Below are 18128 nucleotides of genomic sequence, written 5' to 3'. Positions count from 1 at the left end.
CAGGCGGGTGGGGGCGGGGCAGGCTGGGCTGCCTCTGTCGCTCCTCCTTCTCGACTCTGCTCACCGTGCTGCCGCCAGCGCTCCGTTATCGCTTTCCCCCAGAATTTTGTTGGTCCTGTAAGAGCGATACATTCCTTTCCAAAACTTCCCGGAGCTGTAGGTTCTTTGCACTTGTACTCGTTCCCCACCTGGAGGGAGAGAGTCTAATTCTGCACGATCCCGTGCATCCCAGCGGGGTCCCCCGATGGCTGTGGCTCCCCCAGTGGGAGGGGACGGGCTGGGGCACGCGGGTGGCTCTATAAGGTATTTACTGTGAATTGACGGCGTAGCTGTGCTTGCGTGTTAAAAGGTCTGGCTTCCCTCAGGAGGAGTCCCTCAGAAAGGCCGAAGCACGTTTCCCTGAAATCGTTGCGCAGTTGCAGAGAGGACAAGAAGCACCCCAGGCCACCTGGTGTTTCTTTCTTCCAAGTTTGTAAAAACCCCACGGACAGCTCGCGTGGAGCCCACCGCCCAGGAAGTGCCTCCTTGGGTTGAACCCGAGTCTGCCGCCCTTCCTTCTTCCAGGGCCTGAAGGGCAGGAAGCAACACAGCGTTTCGCCTCCCGAGAGAAGCATCAGTCCATCAAACCTCAGTCTTGTCTACGGAGCCGTGACGGGACCGCTGGTGACCTTCAGCCCCGACCCAGTCCCATTTCCCGCAGATTTCTCCCTGTGGCTCCGGCTCTTCTCTGCCCTCCTCTCCCCCAACTCCCTGCCCAGCAGCCCTCCGTGGTTTAGAGAGTGGCGGGGATTCCTCGGTCTTGGGAGGGCGAGCCGCTCCGCCAGCCCAAATGGGCCCCCACAGGACCACCCTGCAGTGGTCTCGGGACTCTCGTTGCCTCGGCAGGGCTCTGGAGCATGACTGGCCAGGGCTCTGGAGCATGATCTGCACCCGGTCCTTAGACTTCCTGACGCAGAGGCCCAGGCTCCTTCCCTCTGGCGTTCCTCTACCTCCTCAGCCCCCCGACCCCTCGCCTGGACTCCGACTCGTCCTCTGGAGGTGGCTGAGTGGCCGCCCTGCGAGCTGGCGTGACGACGCCCATGGAGCCATCGCAATAAGGGTGGGGCGTGGGAAGAGGGTCGATGCCAGAGTGAGGCTGAGGGGCTGCGTCAACTCTGGGCTCCCCACCTGCAGGTACCCAGAGGTGAGGACGCTGAAACCCCTAATGGTTTGAGGTTTGCAAGTCTTGGGGTTCAGTTGTTTTCCGACAAGCGGAGGGGGGGGTCTGACAGGGGGAAGTCTCTCCCGATGGCCAAGTGCAGATGCTTGCGGGGCTCTGGAGGAGTGGGCGACCCCCACGGACCTCCCAGGCCCTCGGGGGTGGCAGGGACTCCGCCCTGGCCCTGGGAGGGAGAGGGGCTTGCTTCTGGGGCCGATTCTTTCTCGTGGGGGCGGCTGAGCACCGCCCCGGCAGCCAGCAGAGTCCAAGAGCCGTCCGGGCCGTGACAGAATCTGGCAAGAGGCTGCGGGTCCCTCCCGCCGCCCACTCCTGTGGATGGCTGTGCTGGGAAACTCCGGAGATGCGCTTTCCAGGGCTGCTCAGGGAGCACACGGGGCCCGGGCCTCGAAGTCCCCGGGCTGCAGCTCGGGTTTCCGGCCCGTGGGTGGCTGGGTCAGGACGGCCCCCCGGAGTTCTCTTCCCAGGAGCCCGGACTCCGGGCCACACTCCAGGAGGCTGTGAGGGAGGATGGGAACAGAGGGGGGCAGTGGGCCTGGTGGGACGGGGCCTGAAGCTGCCAACCCGGGAGGGGCAGCCTGGGGCGGAGGGCGCAGCCCCGTCAGGAGGGTGTGTGGTTTGGCGTCGGTGGGTCGATACCCTGAGAGCAAGAGCACGGGCGTGAAAACACCCCGGAGACAGAGAGGCAGGGAAAGGCCTCCTGGAGCAGCACGGCCAGAGCAGACGCCGTGAAAACCACACGCCCTGTACAAACGCTGAAGTCATGTTTCATCAGTGACAATACTCACAGCGTGTCGTGTATGTGGTTGGAAAACTGAACGTGAGAGTCCAAGTGAACCTCCGTACGTCAGCAGAAAGGAGACAGACACCCGCACAGGAAAAGGTCAAACAAAATTTGAACGGGTAAATAAAATAAGAAAAATAAAGGCATATTTTATTATATTTTTGTTTATGCTCATTCTGTTTTATATAAAATAGATATCTTTTATATGTAAATATAAACAATGAAAAAAATGCCCGTTTTCACTAGGAAAATGCAAAAACCCCAAACAAAGAAAGCCAAAGCCAAAGCAAACCAGACATTTCAGTTGTTGCAAATTATAAGGTTTGGTCATAGTAAGAATTGGCAGAGGTATGGAGGAATGGGTCCTCAGAGTCTTCTGGCAATTTGACAGTCTCCGAAACAGAGTGTCCCATCACCTGACAAAGCAGTTTCCTAAAGCAGAGAGAGAGAGAGAGAGAGGGAGAGAGCGAGCGCGCCTTGCAAGCAAATTCAGCAGAGCACATGCAAAATCTCGTTCACGGCACAAGGTCTGTCTGTAGGGAGACAGCCGCCTCGACAGAAGCTGTGGTGGGGCCGCGGAGAAGTAGGCAGTATTGAGCTAGAATAGGCTAGATTTCTATGTCATCACAGAGAGGGGCCTCCGAAACAGGTTGCCAAGGGAAAAAGAGCAGGCTCCAGAATCATAAAAAGAGCAACTACCCCTTCCCACCAAAAAGAAAACCCCATCACCCCCCGCAGTATTTTAGTTTCTAAAAAGAAGGGTGAATTCACGCAAACACACACCCCATGGATACGAGTGTCCATGGCGCCCACAGGTATGGTGCAGAGGTGGAAGGACAGAGGGGGAGAGAGACGGGAGCCGCCCGCTGTGCACCGGGGCGGGGGAGGGGCGGTGGGGAGGAGGTGGGCCGTGTGTTCCTGACCATCCCCCCGACCCCAGACTGTGTGACGGCTCCCAGACGTGCCCCGGACGGCTGGGTTCCCTGGGCCGGGGCCCCACCCCAGACTGTGCGGCGTGCTCTCCCGGACCGGGGCTGGGACCGGCTTCAGCACGTGCCGCTGAACACGTGAACAGGAACCCGTGTAAGGGGGCCCTTCCTAACGCCCTCCTGCTCCGACGCGCTTTTAAAAACGCGCTACAGATCCTTCCGCTGCCGGTGCCTGTAGCCAATCCACCGAAGAATAGTGTTTGGTTTCCTAAGCTCTAAAATGCTGTGTGTTGAAACTGGGACCTGTAAAGGCCAAGACTTGGGTCGACGCCTCATTGAAAGAACCAAGATCCCAGCAGAGACTCCGGGTAACGAACCGGGGAGTTCACGACTCCCAGGGGGGCGCTCTGTCCTCGGTCTCTGGGGACGGGGCCTTTGGGGGACAGTGAGGGTCAGCCGAGGCCCTCGGGGTGGGGCCCTGGCGCAGGCGTCAGTGCCCTGGTGAGAAGAGACAGCAGGCAGCGCCCTCGCCCTTTCCTTGGGCCGCGCGAGGAAGACGCAGCCGGGAGGCGGCTCCCGGCGTCCAGCAGGAGGCGCTCCGCAGACACGCCACCAGGCAGCGGGGCGCCCCTGCACTTCTCAGGCCCAGGGCCGTGAGAACCGGCGTGTGCGGTTGCAGCCGCCCAGGCGCTGGTGTTTTCCTGCGGCCACCGCGCTGACCGAGACGCTCGCTCCCAAGTTCTTCGGTCCCACGCCGTGAGTCCGCCCACGGTTATCCAAGAACCGGTGCGCTCAGCCCACAGCGTCCCCTGCCCGCCACATCCTCCCTGCCACCCACGGGGCCTGGCTGCCTTCTCCCTGCATCCACGGCGTCCCTGGGAGACACTTTCCCAGAGGGTTTGTTCTGGGGAGAGGGGTCGGGAGGACGAGAGGGCAAAACACAGAATGGCCAGAGGGAAAACCTGCGAACCGGCCCGCGTTACTTTTCACCCCAGCGTGACTGCGGAAGTCACGTGTGCTCGTTCTGAAAACCCAGACAGCACGGAGCGTGGAAAATAAAAAGAGGGATCCCCTCCTTGCTGCTTTGTGCTTTCCCATTTCAGCCCCTGCTCACCCCGGCCTCCGCCGTGAACGGGTCGGCAGCCCCGTTTCCAGACGGTTTCCAGACTGTGCCCCGGGGAGCACACGTGTGCACGTGTGTGCTCACAAATGTGAGCTTGTTTTGAAAACAAAAAGTAGTGTTCAGCTGTTTGCTCTGTTGTATTTAAGACTAGACGATGGGGACCTATCTCTGTGATACGGCTCATGGCTTTCTCCTGCTCTTTTATTTTTTTTATACTTTTTAAAAAAGATTTTATTTATTTATTTTTAGAGAGGGAAGGTAGGGAGAAAGAGAGAGAGAGGGAAACATCAATGTGCAGTTGCTGGGTGTCATGGTCTGCAACCCAGGCATGTGCCCTGACTGGGAATTGAACCTGCAACACTTTGGTTCCCAGGCCACGCTCAATCCACTGAGCTACACCAGCCAGGGCTCTCTTGCCCTTTTAAACAACAGCATGGAATGCCGTGCGGCGATGCTTCACGGCTTGTTTAATCATTTCTCGTTGGATGAACACTGAAACCTTTCCACTTTCCCTGTGTTGCCCGTCACGTGTCAGAGAACGTGCTCATTCTTAGGTGCCTGTACGGTTGCTGGAACATTGGCTCAGTCAGCTCCGGCTGCCACCACAAAACACCGCAGGCCGGGCGGTTGCAACAGCAGAAATGTGTTTCTCACGGTGCCGGCGGCTGGGAGTCTGAGGTCGGGGTGCCGGGGGGGGGGGGGTGGGGGTCGGGTTCTGGCGGGAGCTCCCCTCTGGCGTGCAAAGGGCTGCTTCCTTCCTGCCTCCGCCTGTGGTGGGGGGTGAGCGAGCTCTGAGCCCTCTCTCTGCTTACAAGGATACGAACCCCACCTCGGGGGGAGGGGGGCTCCCCGCCCTCGGGGGGACCCCTGTAGCCCCGCCCACCTTCCAAAGGCCCGGCCTCCTGCTGCCGTCACTCTGGGGGTTGCGGCCTCAGCCCGTACATTTAGGGGGTGGCGTGTTCAGCCGGTAACGATATTTCAGCAGGCTGTTCGTTCCAGGGAAATCGCCCCGTCGAAGGCTGCCCGTGTGTAACGTTTCCATGGTCGTCCAGAAGGCTTGTGGCGCTTGGTGTCCCCGCCGAACTGCGTGGTGAACGGGGACGATCACCTTGTTCAATGGGCCTTTTCTTGTTGGTCAGCCAAGAGCATGTGCGTCCGTGCGTGGTGTTAGTCATTTGTAGTTTCCCTTGATTGGCCCACTCATGCGCTTACAAAGTTCTGTCGGTGCGTGTACCTTCTGGTAGGGACCCTTGTGTGGATGCTCTGGGATGCTTCATATTTTAAAACATTGATCCTTGATGTACTGCAAAGTGTTTCTCTTTATATGAATTTGGAGCTTTTTTCCTCCTTTCGCCGTGTTTATTTTTTTCTTCAAAAATGTAAAAAAAAGGAGCCGTTCCGCCCCCTGTCCAGACCCTCTGTTCTAGGGAAGCTTTTCTCTCCTCGCAGAGCCGCGAGCACTTTGACGAGATCTGGTCCTCGACAGGGTCTCTTCCGGCCTCAGCCCCCTCTGCACGGAGCTCCAGCTAGAATGATGGGGGGCGGATGGGGGGTGCTGGTGAGCTTGCCCTGAGGTCAGAGGGTGCTGCCGGGGGCCATGGCCTCCCCTTGAGGATGGCAGCCATGGCCCTGGGGACACTCCCTGTGTCTGCCCCGTTTGCTGGGCCTGGCCTTCCTGCACGAGGGGCTAACCCCCCATCGAGGGCGCTGGGCTCCGAGGGGCTGAACCCCTTCCCAGGGGGCCTTGCACCACCAGGTGTGGAGGCTCTGGACGCCAGGACATTGGGGCGGCCTGGGGACCCCGGTGGGAGGGCATCCAAAACGTCCTGATTTGCTTCTTCCTCCAGGACCTCGTTCCCCTGAAGTCCTGCCCCCACAGAACTCAGGCGTCACCTCAGCTCTGCCTTGGCACAGAGGCGACCGCTGGCCTTCAGAAGGAGCGCCGCCGACTGAGCCGTGATTTCCCTGGGTGTGAGTCCACGTTGCCCGCTTACGGGTGGTTGTGAACCTACGGAGCCCTGTCCCAGCTCCTGCTGTCACAACCCCCGCCCTGTGTGAAGATGCCGGGAGGGCCACCGAGGGGACAGCGGGGGGACAGAGCAGTGGGTGGGGGGCTGGGCTTCTCTTCCTCCGGGGTCCAAGTCCACTGGGATGTCAGAGAAGCCGAGAGCCCGGTGGACGACCCCACAGGCCCCCAGGTGCTAGTCCCCTGGAAAACGAGGTCAGTGAGCCCCACTCTGCGTCTCCAGCCCTCTGCACCCCCCGCCCCCGGGGCCATCCAGGGGCTCAGGGGTGACTCTGACCCCCTGGAAGCTGTTCTCCCTCCTCAGAGGCATCGTCTGCATCCTCAGGAGTTTGCTTTTTCCCAGTTGTTGAGATGAGCTGGAATCCCCGAGGTCTTGCCCTTTTGGCCAGTACCAAGGAGAAAACTCTTCCCACCATTTATCTGGCCGAGCACTGCGGTGTGGAGCTTGGGCTCTTACACTGCTCCTGCCTGGACCTCGGCAGAGCGGTTCCGGCAGCACCTTGAGGGGTCAGCAGGGAAGGGGCTCGGTAAGAGTGCCCGGCCCCCCAGCCCCCCGTGGACAGGGCAAGCCTCCAGAGGCAAGGGAGGTGGAGGGTGATGGCCAGCAGCCCAGTCTGCGGCCCTTGCCCGCAAGGATGCAGTTCATGAATCCCTACCCTCAGCAGGATCCCAGGGCATCTCAGCAGGACTCCGGCTGCTGTGCTGTTCTCGGGGAACGCGACCTTCGGGCAATGTGAAGCAGGAGGAACTCCGGAGGAAGTCTGGGAAGCAGAGACTGGGGGTGGGGGGCGGGGGGAGGTGTGAAATGACCGTGGAGTCCAGACCTTGAGTCAGAATGTGCTGGGGGCAGTGCAGCTCCCAGAGTGACCCATGAGTGACCTGAGAGTGGAAAGGACCCTGTGTCCTCATCCTGCTCACACACGGGAGCCTCCAGACCCCGTGGCTGTGGGCTGTGGCCAGGCCACTGGGGTGGGGGTGGCGATGGTGAGGGAGGATGTGGGGGGGGAGACAGGGTAGATTTGGGAGCTTCCTACTTTCTGCCCAATTTTGCACTTTTTGAACCTGCAACTGCTCTAAAAATAAAGTTTATTGATGAATTTTACAAAGTCAGAAAAGAACATCTACAGTAAGTCGGATATGATCAGTAACGAACACCAACATTGTTAGCCAAGGACACAGTAATTCTGATAAGGTACGTAGCGGTACAGAACAATGAGTGGTAGACATCCAATTGTTTAAAGCTCAACGTACAGTCAGCATGTTCTGATCCCACGAGTAAACCGAATAAAAGAGAACCTTGCTTTTCGTTTGCACAAACATTGCTTCCCCGCAGCAAACGTTTTCGATGCTAAAATGTACCGTGTCGAGAGGCTGTGCAGCTACTGCCTGTTTCAAAACAAAAGGAAGTTACTGCTGCCTGTGAGGCTACTGAGTTGCACTGCCACCTCTCACCCAAGGGGTCTCCTCACTTCCAGGAGGTGGTATTTTATTATACAGCAAGATTACTGTGTAGCTGAGCTAGGTCAAAAGGTTGCCTTTCTAAAAAAGAACAAAAAGCAAGTGCATGGAGAAATGTGCCTGCCAGGTGCCGGGGTGCGGGTTCTCGGTGCTTCTGCTGGTGGCCTTGCGTCCATAGATGGCTTGTTGTCATCCCGGGTGTCATTTAGGAGAGGGTGTAAAACTGCTTCTTACAGCAAGAATCCTTGCTTGTCTAGAAGCCATCCAACTGCTGAGGGGATCCTCTTGGCGTCTGCTGTTTGGCAAGTTGCTGTGCCCTTTTACCCTGGAGATAAAGGGGGGCCCTGCTGCCGGAGGGAGGTCGGCAGGGGGCGGCCCAAGCGGCAGGAATGCCCTCTGTCTTCATGTCACACCCGTGGGTTGTTTAACGGAGAAAGTGGGAGAAGGGAATCTGCTCTCGAACTCCTTCCTTTCCATCTGCCGCTTGCACCCTTTCCCCCTGATGCTTGGGCAGCTCTCCCGGGACCCATGACCGCCCGGCTCCCTGGCACTCAGGAAGGACGCTGAGGTCTTCGTGGCTCCGTGTGCTCTGTGTCCTGAGGTCCCTGCGTGAACAGGATTTGCCTGCAAACCCACACACCTGGGGCGGGTCCCCCGGTGCCGGTTCTCAGCCTCGGCCGCACCTCAGAAGGACTCTGGGAGTTTGGAAAAGCGCAACATCTGGGATGTGCACCCAGAGATTGGCACTGCCGTGTTCTGAGGCATAGCTTCTTGCCCCAGGATTGTGCAAATCTGCCGGTGACTTCACTGGGCGTCGGGCTGAGAACCGCCCCCCTCGGGCGGCCCTGCCCAAGACGGTGAGACCGTCGGCAGCCCCCACCGGCACGGGAGTAACCAGATCCATGGGGCCCCGCAGAGTTTCTAGTCTGTGTTGACCGAAGCACATCCATTGTAAACAGGCAAGTGAAACCATTTGCATCAACTGCACGTCGATGGTAAAAATACCAATAAAACGATTTGCAACAAAATGCTCCGTTACTGCTTTTTTTTTTTACACCTCCAGGGTCACAGCAGCAGAGGGGGGGAGGGCAGTCCACAGTCGGGTCTGTCTCTTAGTGACAACAGACACGAACTCTCTTCCAATAACAGCCCCAGCCAGACTCGACAGAACCCACTTCACACCCAGGCTAAGCTAAATGTGCCTTTCCCCCTTTTGAAAGTAGGAAAATAGGATCCTCATTTCCGTCAGGACAAGGGCCCGAGCTGTGGTTTGCGATGACACTGTGAGAGGAGGCGAGCGAGAGCAAGGAGAGACCTTGCTCCCCCTCCAGCGAATCCCCTCTGCAAACAAAGATCTCTGTTTCAAATTTCGATTCTCTTGCTGCCTCTCTAAGGTAAACTATTTCCTTTCCTAGGAAGAAAGGACTTCTGGAAGATGCCTTACGAAGTTTAGTGCTACAGAAAAGGGTAATATTCCTCCCCACAGTTACAAAAATAGATTTACAGAGAACACCCTGTCCGATTAGCGCAAAGGTGCACGCCCCTTGTGGGGCTCTGGGATGGAGGCAGGTTTCCGGTCAGCTACAGCCCCCAGGGAGACAGGACCACTCCGTGACCGTGTGCTTCTGCAGAGAGAGAATGCCGAGTGGACATTAAGGCCACTCTCTTCAGCCGTCCCTCTGAGCGAGCAGCTCATTCGCTGGAGGAGGGGACTGCATGTCTGACTCGCTTCTTAGAGATGCACTCAGTCCTAGCGCTGAGCAAGGCTCAGATTAGTGAGGTGCTGGTGACTAGGAATTAGAGGCCATCGGCACATTGGAGACGGCAAGTGGTCCCACCCATCGCCTCCTGGGATCTTGACTGCTTGCTGGTTGTTTTGTTCTGTCCTGACGTGGGGGCATGGGGCAGACACCCGGCCTTGTACGGCCCAGGGTGACCTTGGAGGTGAGAGTTTTAACTGCTTGCTATTCGACTCCCATGGGGAGCCCTGAGATTTTGTTTCAATCTGTCTGAGGGGACCCTGGTCCTCTTCCCTTCAAACTTACCAGGTGACTCTAGTGGGCAGTGAGGTGAGGACCTTGGGCCACCATGACCTGTAAGCCTTGTATGATGCTTGTGCGGCCCGAGGCCCGTGGCCAGTGAGTCCTGAGTAGTGGCTGCCCATCAGCCAAGGGCCAAGACTGGCCGAAGAGCTTTCTTTCACCCCAGGGGTCCCCAGAACAGCCTGGGGGAGCTTGGAGGAGTCCCTGGGCCCGGGATGCCCCTGAGACACCTCGCTCAAACTTCGAGGTGAGGACCTTGGGGAGTCCCAGGGCAGCTGTGCTGCAGGACCGGTGCCCTGTGGGCTTGCTCGTGCAATCCATGGTTCCCTTCCGCCTGCAGAGCCAGGGGCAGGCATGGCACCCCAATGAAGAACTTTCAGCAGGTACCTAAGCTGTGAAGATTCATGAACGTTTTACCTCACAAGGTGACAGAAGTAGTGTCCATGGAGGACGGTCAGAGGACCACCTTAGGGATTATCTGAAGGGGGCGTCCATGAGGACAGTGGCCCGTCACACATGTTGTCAGCACCACCGACACCGTGTCCTGAGGCCGGAGCTGAGGCTGGGCTGCGGGCCAGGTTGCAGGGACTGACCGAGGGGGAACCAGTGGACCGGACGTCAGCATGGGTACAGGATGGAGGGTGAGCTTTGCAATCTGGCCCATCGGGGCCATCAGAGGCAAACACTGCCTCCTGGGACCCCCTCTCCAGGCCAGCCACAGGGATCCCCCGCCACCAGGAGCTCCGCCCTCTCAGGCTCGGAAGCACCAACAAGCCCCCTGCACCTCCCTGAACAGACGGGGTGAGAAACGCAACCTTAAGAGAATCTGGCAACTGGGTTTCATGCAGGAAAACAGACATCCAAAGGAGAAGCAACAGCTTGAATAGTTTTTGCTGTTTTATTATGTTATAGTAAACTATTTCAAATTACAAAAATACTAGGATTTAACTGCTACCATACGCCTGGGGCCAGGCACCCTCCCTTGCCAATCACCTGTTTCTTGGCCGATAAAAGTGACGTGGAATGTGAACCATCGTTTCCCGGAGCCGAACACATCTGACGAAAATACTGACATTCTGTAGTGAACTAAGAATAAGTGATTTAATGGTAATGGCCTCAAATTGCAGATTCTTAGAGATGTCGTCTAATCATCTCACTAGTCATTTTAAAATTCCTGGTGGGGACACCGCATCCCCGAGGGGGACCTGGGGACCCAAGCCCGCGGAAGTCCCAGGTGTAAAGGGGCAGGCAGCCTGGGGTCCTGACTCAGCGGATCTCCGGGGCGTGGGTGGGGGTGGGGGTGCTGGCTGCAGTTCCCACTGCCGCCACCGGGAGCGCACTTTCTACCCCCTCCTGCCTCTGGCCTCCACCCCCCTTCCACCCCACTCGGAGTCCTAGCCGAACCCCCGGCCTCCCCAGGGGCAAGTGCTGCCCGCCTGCCCTCTGCTGTCCCAGGGCTCGGCCGGCGCGGCTCGTCTAGCGCCTGTCACGTTGCTCTACGTTCGGTATTGGTGAGTCTGTTTGCTGTGCCCTATGGTCAGTGCCTTGGGATCAGGGGTGATGTTTTGTATATTTTAATGTCTTCCGTACCTTTGCTGGGCTGGCCGGTGCAGGGGTCAAGAGCAGGTGAGAACGTGATGGAAGGGGCTTGAGCAGAGTGTGTATTTCCACTGAGACAAGACATGAGGTGGTGGGACACACCCACGGGCCTGAAAGTTCTTGGCAGTGTTTCTTCCCGGGTGAAAGGGCAGGGGGGGGGGGGCGGGGAGGGGCTGGCGAGGTGTGTGCGGGACGCCACCGTTGCTAGGCCAGGTTGCGGGGACACGCAGATCGTAATAAACGTGAGCGGCCTGCCCACCCGGCTCCTCCTCCAATGAGAGAGATATCTTTTTTTAAGAAGAAAAAAATATTTTTTTTCTTCTAATACACCTGTAGATGTTGCAAAGGCAGTATCTTCAATTTCAAACTCAAATGTCTTACTGGCCACTTGAATGCCACCTGCTACATAACGTCCTCTTTATTGCCTGCCCCCTGTACAGCGTGCCCACCGTGGCCGTAAGTAGCGGCCTGATCCTTTTGTTGCCGCAGGACTATGGGTGGGAGAGGGGGGAACTTTGGGGACAGCTTACTAAGGAAGAATAAAGTACCTTTGAGCAAAAAAAAATGTTTTTTGAAGTGAAATAAACATACAATTATCTTCTACGAGTAGCCTAAACTAATATTTTGGGGGGCGGGAGGGGAAGGTTAAATGAGTTTTAAGCACAGCTTCATTTCTGTGCTCCCCCCTGGCCCTCCAAAACCTTGATGGATTTCCTGAGACTCAGCTCTGGGGGGATGGGCTCTTGCCTGACCTTCTGCATCCTGGTTAAAGGCTACCGTTCTGAGGGCAGCTGCCGGGGCTACCCTTTACCCTCTGCCGCACTGAACTGGCGTGTGGGTGGGTGGGGAGGCCGGACCGGGCTTCACAAACAGTGGAATGCAAAAGTAAACAAGGGAATCTGACGCGTACAGTCGGGAGACACTGGCCAACCAGCAGAGAGTAAGTACCGTGGAGACGTTTGTATAAAAGTCAGTCTGGCGAGGCATCCTAGCCCTTCTGGTCCCTCCTGGCCCAGAGAGGGGTCCGAGTGGCTTGTCCTCCACACCTGCCGTGACCGGAGCCCGTGACTGTCAGGCCGGCTCGGCTCACAGAGGCCTTCTTGTCTGAGCTGCCTGGCAGTGGAAGCATCTGGAAGCCGCAGAGCCAGCGCGTGGATCGAGTGCCAGCTGGGAGACGGGCCCTTGCTTCTCGGTCCCCGCTGGGCTCCGTCCACGCAGGGCAGCAAGAGGGGGACACGGACCAGCTTCCTCCTCGTCGGAAACGCCCGTTCAGAACCAACAATGACAACCAAACCCCAAGGTCCCCAAGCGATAATGCTCCGTATACATGTAGGTTTTTTCCCCCTCAGATATACCTCATTGTAAAGTGAACTTCGGTCCGATGGGCGGCACCCTTTCCTGGACGCCTGGCACCAGTGCCTCCCAGGTTGGGGACGAAGGGATGCCCCTGCAGCCTCCCAGAGTGCATTGGAGTAGGGGCACTTCCCGGTGGAAAGAGGAGTCGATCAGAGCAGAGACGGCCACCAGTCTGGAGGTCCAGGACGTGTGGGGGCACGGCGGTGGGGACGGGCGTGGCAGCGCCGCCGGTGGTCCTGGGGGCCGAGGAGTCTGGGGTTGTTTCCGCTGTCGCTCCCTCCGCGGTCACGCCCCAATAGACTCACTGCTCGGGGCGCCCGCCCTCAGGTAGTCCGCGTTTTCCGCCATTGGCCCCTTAAAGATGCCGTTGGACTTGGCTTCCCTGGGGAAGAAGTCCTGCTGGTAGTCGGGGTTGTCCAGGCTGATTTGGTGGCCGCCTTTCTGCCCCCAGAGGGCGGGGCCGTCGGGGACGCCGTTGACGGCGGGGGGAGGGGCGGTGTTGAGATACTCGGGGTTGCCCACGGCGTTGCTGTGGGGGTTCTGGTAGTGGGGGTCTCGGCCCGGAGCCAGGTTGAGGGGCTGGTTGTGGTAGACGGGGTTCTGGACGGAGCCCGCCGGCCGTTTGGGGACCAGCTGGTTTATGTATTCTGAAACGGAGAAGCCATCGGGGAGCGTCAGCAAGGGACCCTGCAGGCAGACCACCCGGCTCGTTCTGCAGCCTGCGAGCGTTCTTCAACGCTGTGACTAGTGACGGGAGGGGGGGCGGGGCACCCTGGGGAGACGACCGTGCTGCTGTCGCTGCAAAGCAAGCCGTGTCCTTCGAGCCTGCACGTCTCAAAGCAGCGGCACAGCTATCTTCCGCCCGCGCCCAGTTCTAAGAGGGCGGCCTGCCCTGGGGGGTCGGTGTGCGCAGGCAGGTGGGGGGCGTGTCTGGGAAAAAGCGTGTGGTTCACAGAAAAATCCGCGGTTGGCAGGCAAGAATGGATGGAGGCGAGAAAACGGAGATCAAATCTACCCCATGCACACACGCGCACCCGTGCACACACAGCCACACACAATGCTCACACACTCACATACTCACACACCCTCTCACACACGCACATCTGAGCGGTTTGCTTCAAAGCCTAGAGAATCAGCAGGCTCATTCCAAAACCGAAGCTCCAGCCGAACCCCTGGACACGCCACGTGCTCACGGCCCACGCGGCGCATGCTGGGCTCTGTCGGCTGGGTCACGCACTGTTCCTCTGCCCCCACCCCCCACCCCCCGCTCCGTTTCTGAAAATGTGCCACCGCCTCCCCCTCACGGTCGGCCCGGGGGAAGCCACCGGCCAGGACGCGGGGGCTGGAGGCCGCCGAGCGCGGCCGACGCGGGGCGAGCCACTGACCTGGCGCCGGGAGGAACGTGCCGTTGATGATGTCCTCGGTCAGGGCGCCGGTGGGGTCGGAGCTATACCGCTGCAGGGAGCTGTCTTCCTTCAGGGGGCAGCTCTGCTGGGGGGCGGGAGGCGAGGTCACGTTAGTCAGGGCCCCTCGGACGGCGGCCTGTGAGGTCATCTGAGGTCAGGGCGGACTCTGACGCAGCAGGTCGGGGGCGGGGCCTGAGGCTGCGCTTTTCTGGCACCGACCACTGGGCGAGGGGCGGGGCCCCCTTCAGCCACGCCCAGCGGCCCGCCTGCAGGGGCCTCTAGGCTGTGCTCCTCCATCCGGCAGCCACGGCCACACGTGAGAGGAAGTGGACGTGAGTTACATTTAGTTGTAGCTAGTGACTATGCCGGGGTGAGCAGCGGCACGTGGCCTGCAGCGTCCACACTGGTCAGTCGGGGAGCATCTAGATCGGGGCTCCCCGCCTTGAGCACCGGCATCATCTGCAGGGCATCGCGCTTCACGGTCTGGGGCGGGGGCCCCGCGACTTGCACGGCCCACCGACCGCCAGGGGAGGCCGGGGCGGCCGGTCCGCGGGCCACATTCTGAACTGCTCCGCAGTGCGGTGAGGCCTCCCTGCGGGCCGCGGGGCGGCGGCCGAGGAGCCGTGCAGGGGAGGAACCACACGGCCGGGAAGACCAGGGTTCTCTCTCTGGGGGAGTCGGGGCATTCTCTTTTCTCTTTTTTTATCCTTACCCATACGGACACTTTATTTGCTCATTGCTTTTAGAGAGAGAGGAAGGGAGAGAGAGAAACATCGATGCAACTGATCAGTTGCCTCCCGTACGCTCCAGACTGAGGATCGAACCCACAACCACCTAGGTAAGTGCCCTGACTGGGAATGGAACCCATGACCCCTCGGCCACTGTTCTGTGTGTAACAGAGCCACGCCTCAGTGCTGCCCCCGGGTTCCGGGTCCCTGGTCTGCATACGCACCCCGTTCCTGTCAACGCAAGCCGCGGTGGAGCTGCTGCTGGTGGCACTCTGAAAGGGAAGCGAGGGTGTTTACAGGACGCGTGCACGCCTCGCCCACTGAGACGCTGAGTGTGCGAGGAGCATCTCACGGAGCGGAGACAGGCAAAGATGCTTATTGCCGCCCGGACCCACTAGCTGTCGAAAAACCCGGCTTCGTTCCGAGTGAATCCCAGCCCTTGGGGAGCCTCGGACAGTTCCGCCCCCGCCGTCGCGAGGCCGTGAGAAAGCGGACGCACTGAATGGGTTCGTCCCGAGTCCGGCTTCGCCGTTCGGTGACCACGCAGCTCTCGGGCTCTGGGCGAGTCCCACTGGACGGGGACCCCTGTCTCGGGAACCCCGGGCGTTCAAACCGGGAGCCAGGGCGCGAGAGCGCAGCTAGCTGCTCACCAGGGAGCCCAGCAGGGGCGTGCGGGAGGGCGAGGAGCCGTGGAAGAAGGCCTGCTGGGGGATGAGGTACTCATCCGCGTCCACCACGTCCTCCATGTCCTCCTCGTCCATCAGCGCGCGGTAGAAGTTGGAGTCCGTAGGGCTGGGCAGGTGCATCCTCTCGTCGCCCTGGGGCAGGGGTTCGAGACCGTCAGTGAGGCCCGGCGGGCTGTGCTGGGCTTCCTGGCCGGGGGCGGGGGACGGGGGTCTCCGCGGGCAGGCGCCTGCGTGTCTGCCTCGTTAGTTACCGTGCCATCGCCCCGCTCTGGCACGCAGAGCCGCTCCCCCCCCCCCCCCCCGACCTGGAATCAAACAGTAAACATTCCCCGATGTGCAAAGGCCCGCGGATGAAGGGTGAACAGCTCAGGAGGGAAGAGAAAGGCAGGAGGCAACCGCCTGCACGGAGTGGGGACCGGGCTCTCGGTTGCCACGGAGTCGGGATCTGCCCTGATGTGCAGGGCGGGCGGAAGCGGGCGTGCAGTCTCGAGCCCGCGGACCAGTCCCTGGGGTGCCGAGCCGTGGGCTTTGCACGTGTATCCCAGTGCGTCTTAAACAGCGCCCCTGAGCTTGGGTTGGTTAGCCCGACTCCACGGGGCACGGCGAGCAGGCGGGGCAGGGGTGGGGGGCGGGTACCTGGATGACGAGGTAGCGCTGGGGGTCGCGGGCCATCTTGGAGAACTCGTGGATCAGCTCCCGGAACTTGGGGCGGCTGTCCGCGTCTATCATCCAGCCTGGGGAGGGCGCGAGGGGAAAGGGCGCGGTGAGAAGCCTGAGAGGGCGTGAGACGACCGCATCGCCGAAAGCCGGCGTCCGCGGTGAGACCTGCTTAGACCAGGGCTTGCCGAGGGACCCTGCGCTTGGCGAAGGACTCTCCGGCCCGGGGCCAAGGAGCACCGCCCTGTCCAAAGCCCCTCACGCCCCGGCTCTCTCCGCGCCTGCCCTTCCGAGAGCCGGCGCCCCGGTGCTATCTCCTCCGGCGCCCACCGGTGACCCGGTGGCCTTGTCACCCCCGTTGCTTCTTGGGACCTGCTCCGAGGGTCGGGGCTCTGGCGTCAAGCCGTCCTGCGACAGCCAGCCTCATCCACGGTCACTCGGCAAGCTTGCAAGTGTGAAACCGGACTCCATTAAGGGAAATTTAGGGACTTTCTCCAAGAACCTCGGGACTTGGGATTTCCCCTCCCTGGGGCTGTCTTTGGAGCACGTACTGGGAGTCCCATGTGACAGGGCGGGGCGGGGCGGGGGTTCAGGGCCCTCCCTGGGAGGGCACTCTCCTTAGCCGGTGCTTTCCGGCACACGGCCCCCCCCCCCCCCCCGGGGCCACATTAACAAGCTGGAGGAGCAGCTGTGAGCTGGAAATCCTCCGGCCTCTCGGGGTTCATGGTTACTTCCTCCCAGTGGGATGTCAGGCTATTTTAGGCCCGGCTGGGGGGTGACCTCAGACCAGTCGCAACCCCCTCAGAATCCCAGCTTCCTCCACCGCCCCCCCCCCCCCCCCCCCCCCCCCCCGCAAGGAAGTTAAACCAGGAGAGCTGCAGCTCAAAGTTCGCAGAGGCATTGGCAGGGACCCTGACTTTGCTCCCTGGGCCGGCCCTGTGGTCTGTTCTTGAGCAGACACTCGGCACACGTGTCCCGTCACCTCCAGGGCCCCCTGTACGGGGGCTTCCGGGGCAGTCCCGGCATCAGCCAGGCCACGCACTCTGACCTGGATTGAGATGTTTACTTGCTACACTGGAGCGAGACCTCCCGTAAACCCGCCCTTTGCGAGGTTCAAGTCACAGCAAATCACAACAGAAATGTTGATTCTACGAGCCTCATGTGGTTACTCATTATTAGGTATTTAAAAACATCCAGTCTCTCTGGTAACAGAATGTGGGTTGGCTTTTCCCTGGAGCAACTCACCCTCGAGTGTTTCTGTGTCGGGGCTTACGGAGGACTTTGACTCTGTTTATTTGCCTCCAACCATGGGCAAATGCCAGGTCACCAGTGCCCAGTGAGTCAGGCTCGGGCTTCCCGAGAAATGTCTGAGGGGGGCAGTGACAGATGTCGCTGGGCTTGAGTGCCCGCCATAAAGAATGTGACAGCAGCCCTGGCTGGTGTGGCTCAGCGGTTGAGTGCCAGCCTGCACACCAAAGGGTCACTGGTTCGATTCCCAGTCAGGGTACGTGACTGGGTTGCAGGCCAGGTCCCCAGTGGGGGTGCACGAGAGGCAGCTGCACGTGGATATTTCTTTCCCTCTTTTTTCCCCTCCCTTCTCTCTCTCTGAGAATAAACAAATACCATCTTAAAAAAAATGTGACGGCATTTTGCGGAGTTAGGATCTAAGGTCTCCGCTGTTGGCCAAGGGCGGCAAGGCCTTCCCGGGCACAGCGAGTCTGGCCGGGGTCCAGTTACGCGAGGGCGACGGCCACGGCGGTCACTCACACTTGACCATGATCATGTAGACGTCGATGGTGCAGATGGGCGGCTGCGGGAGGCGCTCTCCCTTCTCCAGCACGGTCGAGATCTCACTCGCCGGGATCCCGTCGTACGGCTTGGACCCGAAGGTCATCAGCTCCCAGACGGTCACCCCTGGGAGGATGAAGCGGTGGCCACACTGTGAGTCGGCAACCACGACCCCCTGTCCTAGTCATCGTGGTGCATGCCGCTCCTAAGGTTCAAAGCACCTAGGTTCCTGCGGTCTGGGGCGGCCTCGGTTTACCTCCCTGTGAAGTGGGACGATGAGAGGGTGCATCTCCTCACATGGCTGTGAGGGTCAAATAGGTAGCACGATGG

At 59.8% G+C, this 18128-nt stretch overlaps 1 protein-coding gene across 1 annotated transcript in view; it reads right to left on the bottom strand.

The window, feature by feature from the left end:
• Window positions 1-12518: 12518 nt before the first annotated feature.
• The window catches only part of EGFR (epidermal growth factor receptor), a 118907-nt gene continuing 113297 nt past the window's right edge, over window positions 12519-18128 (bottom strand). Inside the window, exons 23-28 of the mRNA XM_028525506.2 lie at window positions 17778-17924; window positions 15990-16087; window positions 15318-15485; window positions 14892-14939; window positions 13919-14024; window positions 12519-13180 (exon numbers count right to left, since the gene is read on the bottom strand). Of these exons, the coding sequence (XP_028381307.2) occupies window positions 12819-13180; window positions 13919-14024; window positions 14892-14939; window positions 15318-15485; window positions 15990-16087; window positions 17778-17924 (929 nt within the window). The 3' untranslated portion in view covers window positions 12519-12818. The remainder of the gene's footprint in view (window positions 13181-13918; window positions 14025-14891; window positions 14940-15317; window positions 15486-15989; window positions 16088-17777; window positions 17925-18128) is intronic.

The sequence above is a fragment of the Phyllostomus discolor genome, chromosome 10, assembly GCF_004126475.2.
Source record: "Phyllostomus discolor isolate MPI-MPIP mPhyDis1 chromosome 10, mPhyDis1.pri.v3, whole genome shotgun sequence".
NCBI classification, from domain to species: domain Eukaryota; kingdom Metazoa; phylum Chordata; class Mammalia; order Chiroptera; family Phyllostomidae; genus Phyllostomus; species Phyllostomus discolor.
The sequence above is the reverse complement of the archived record's forward strand: the minus strand, read 5'-3'. Positions and strand labels throughout refer to the sequence as shown.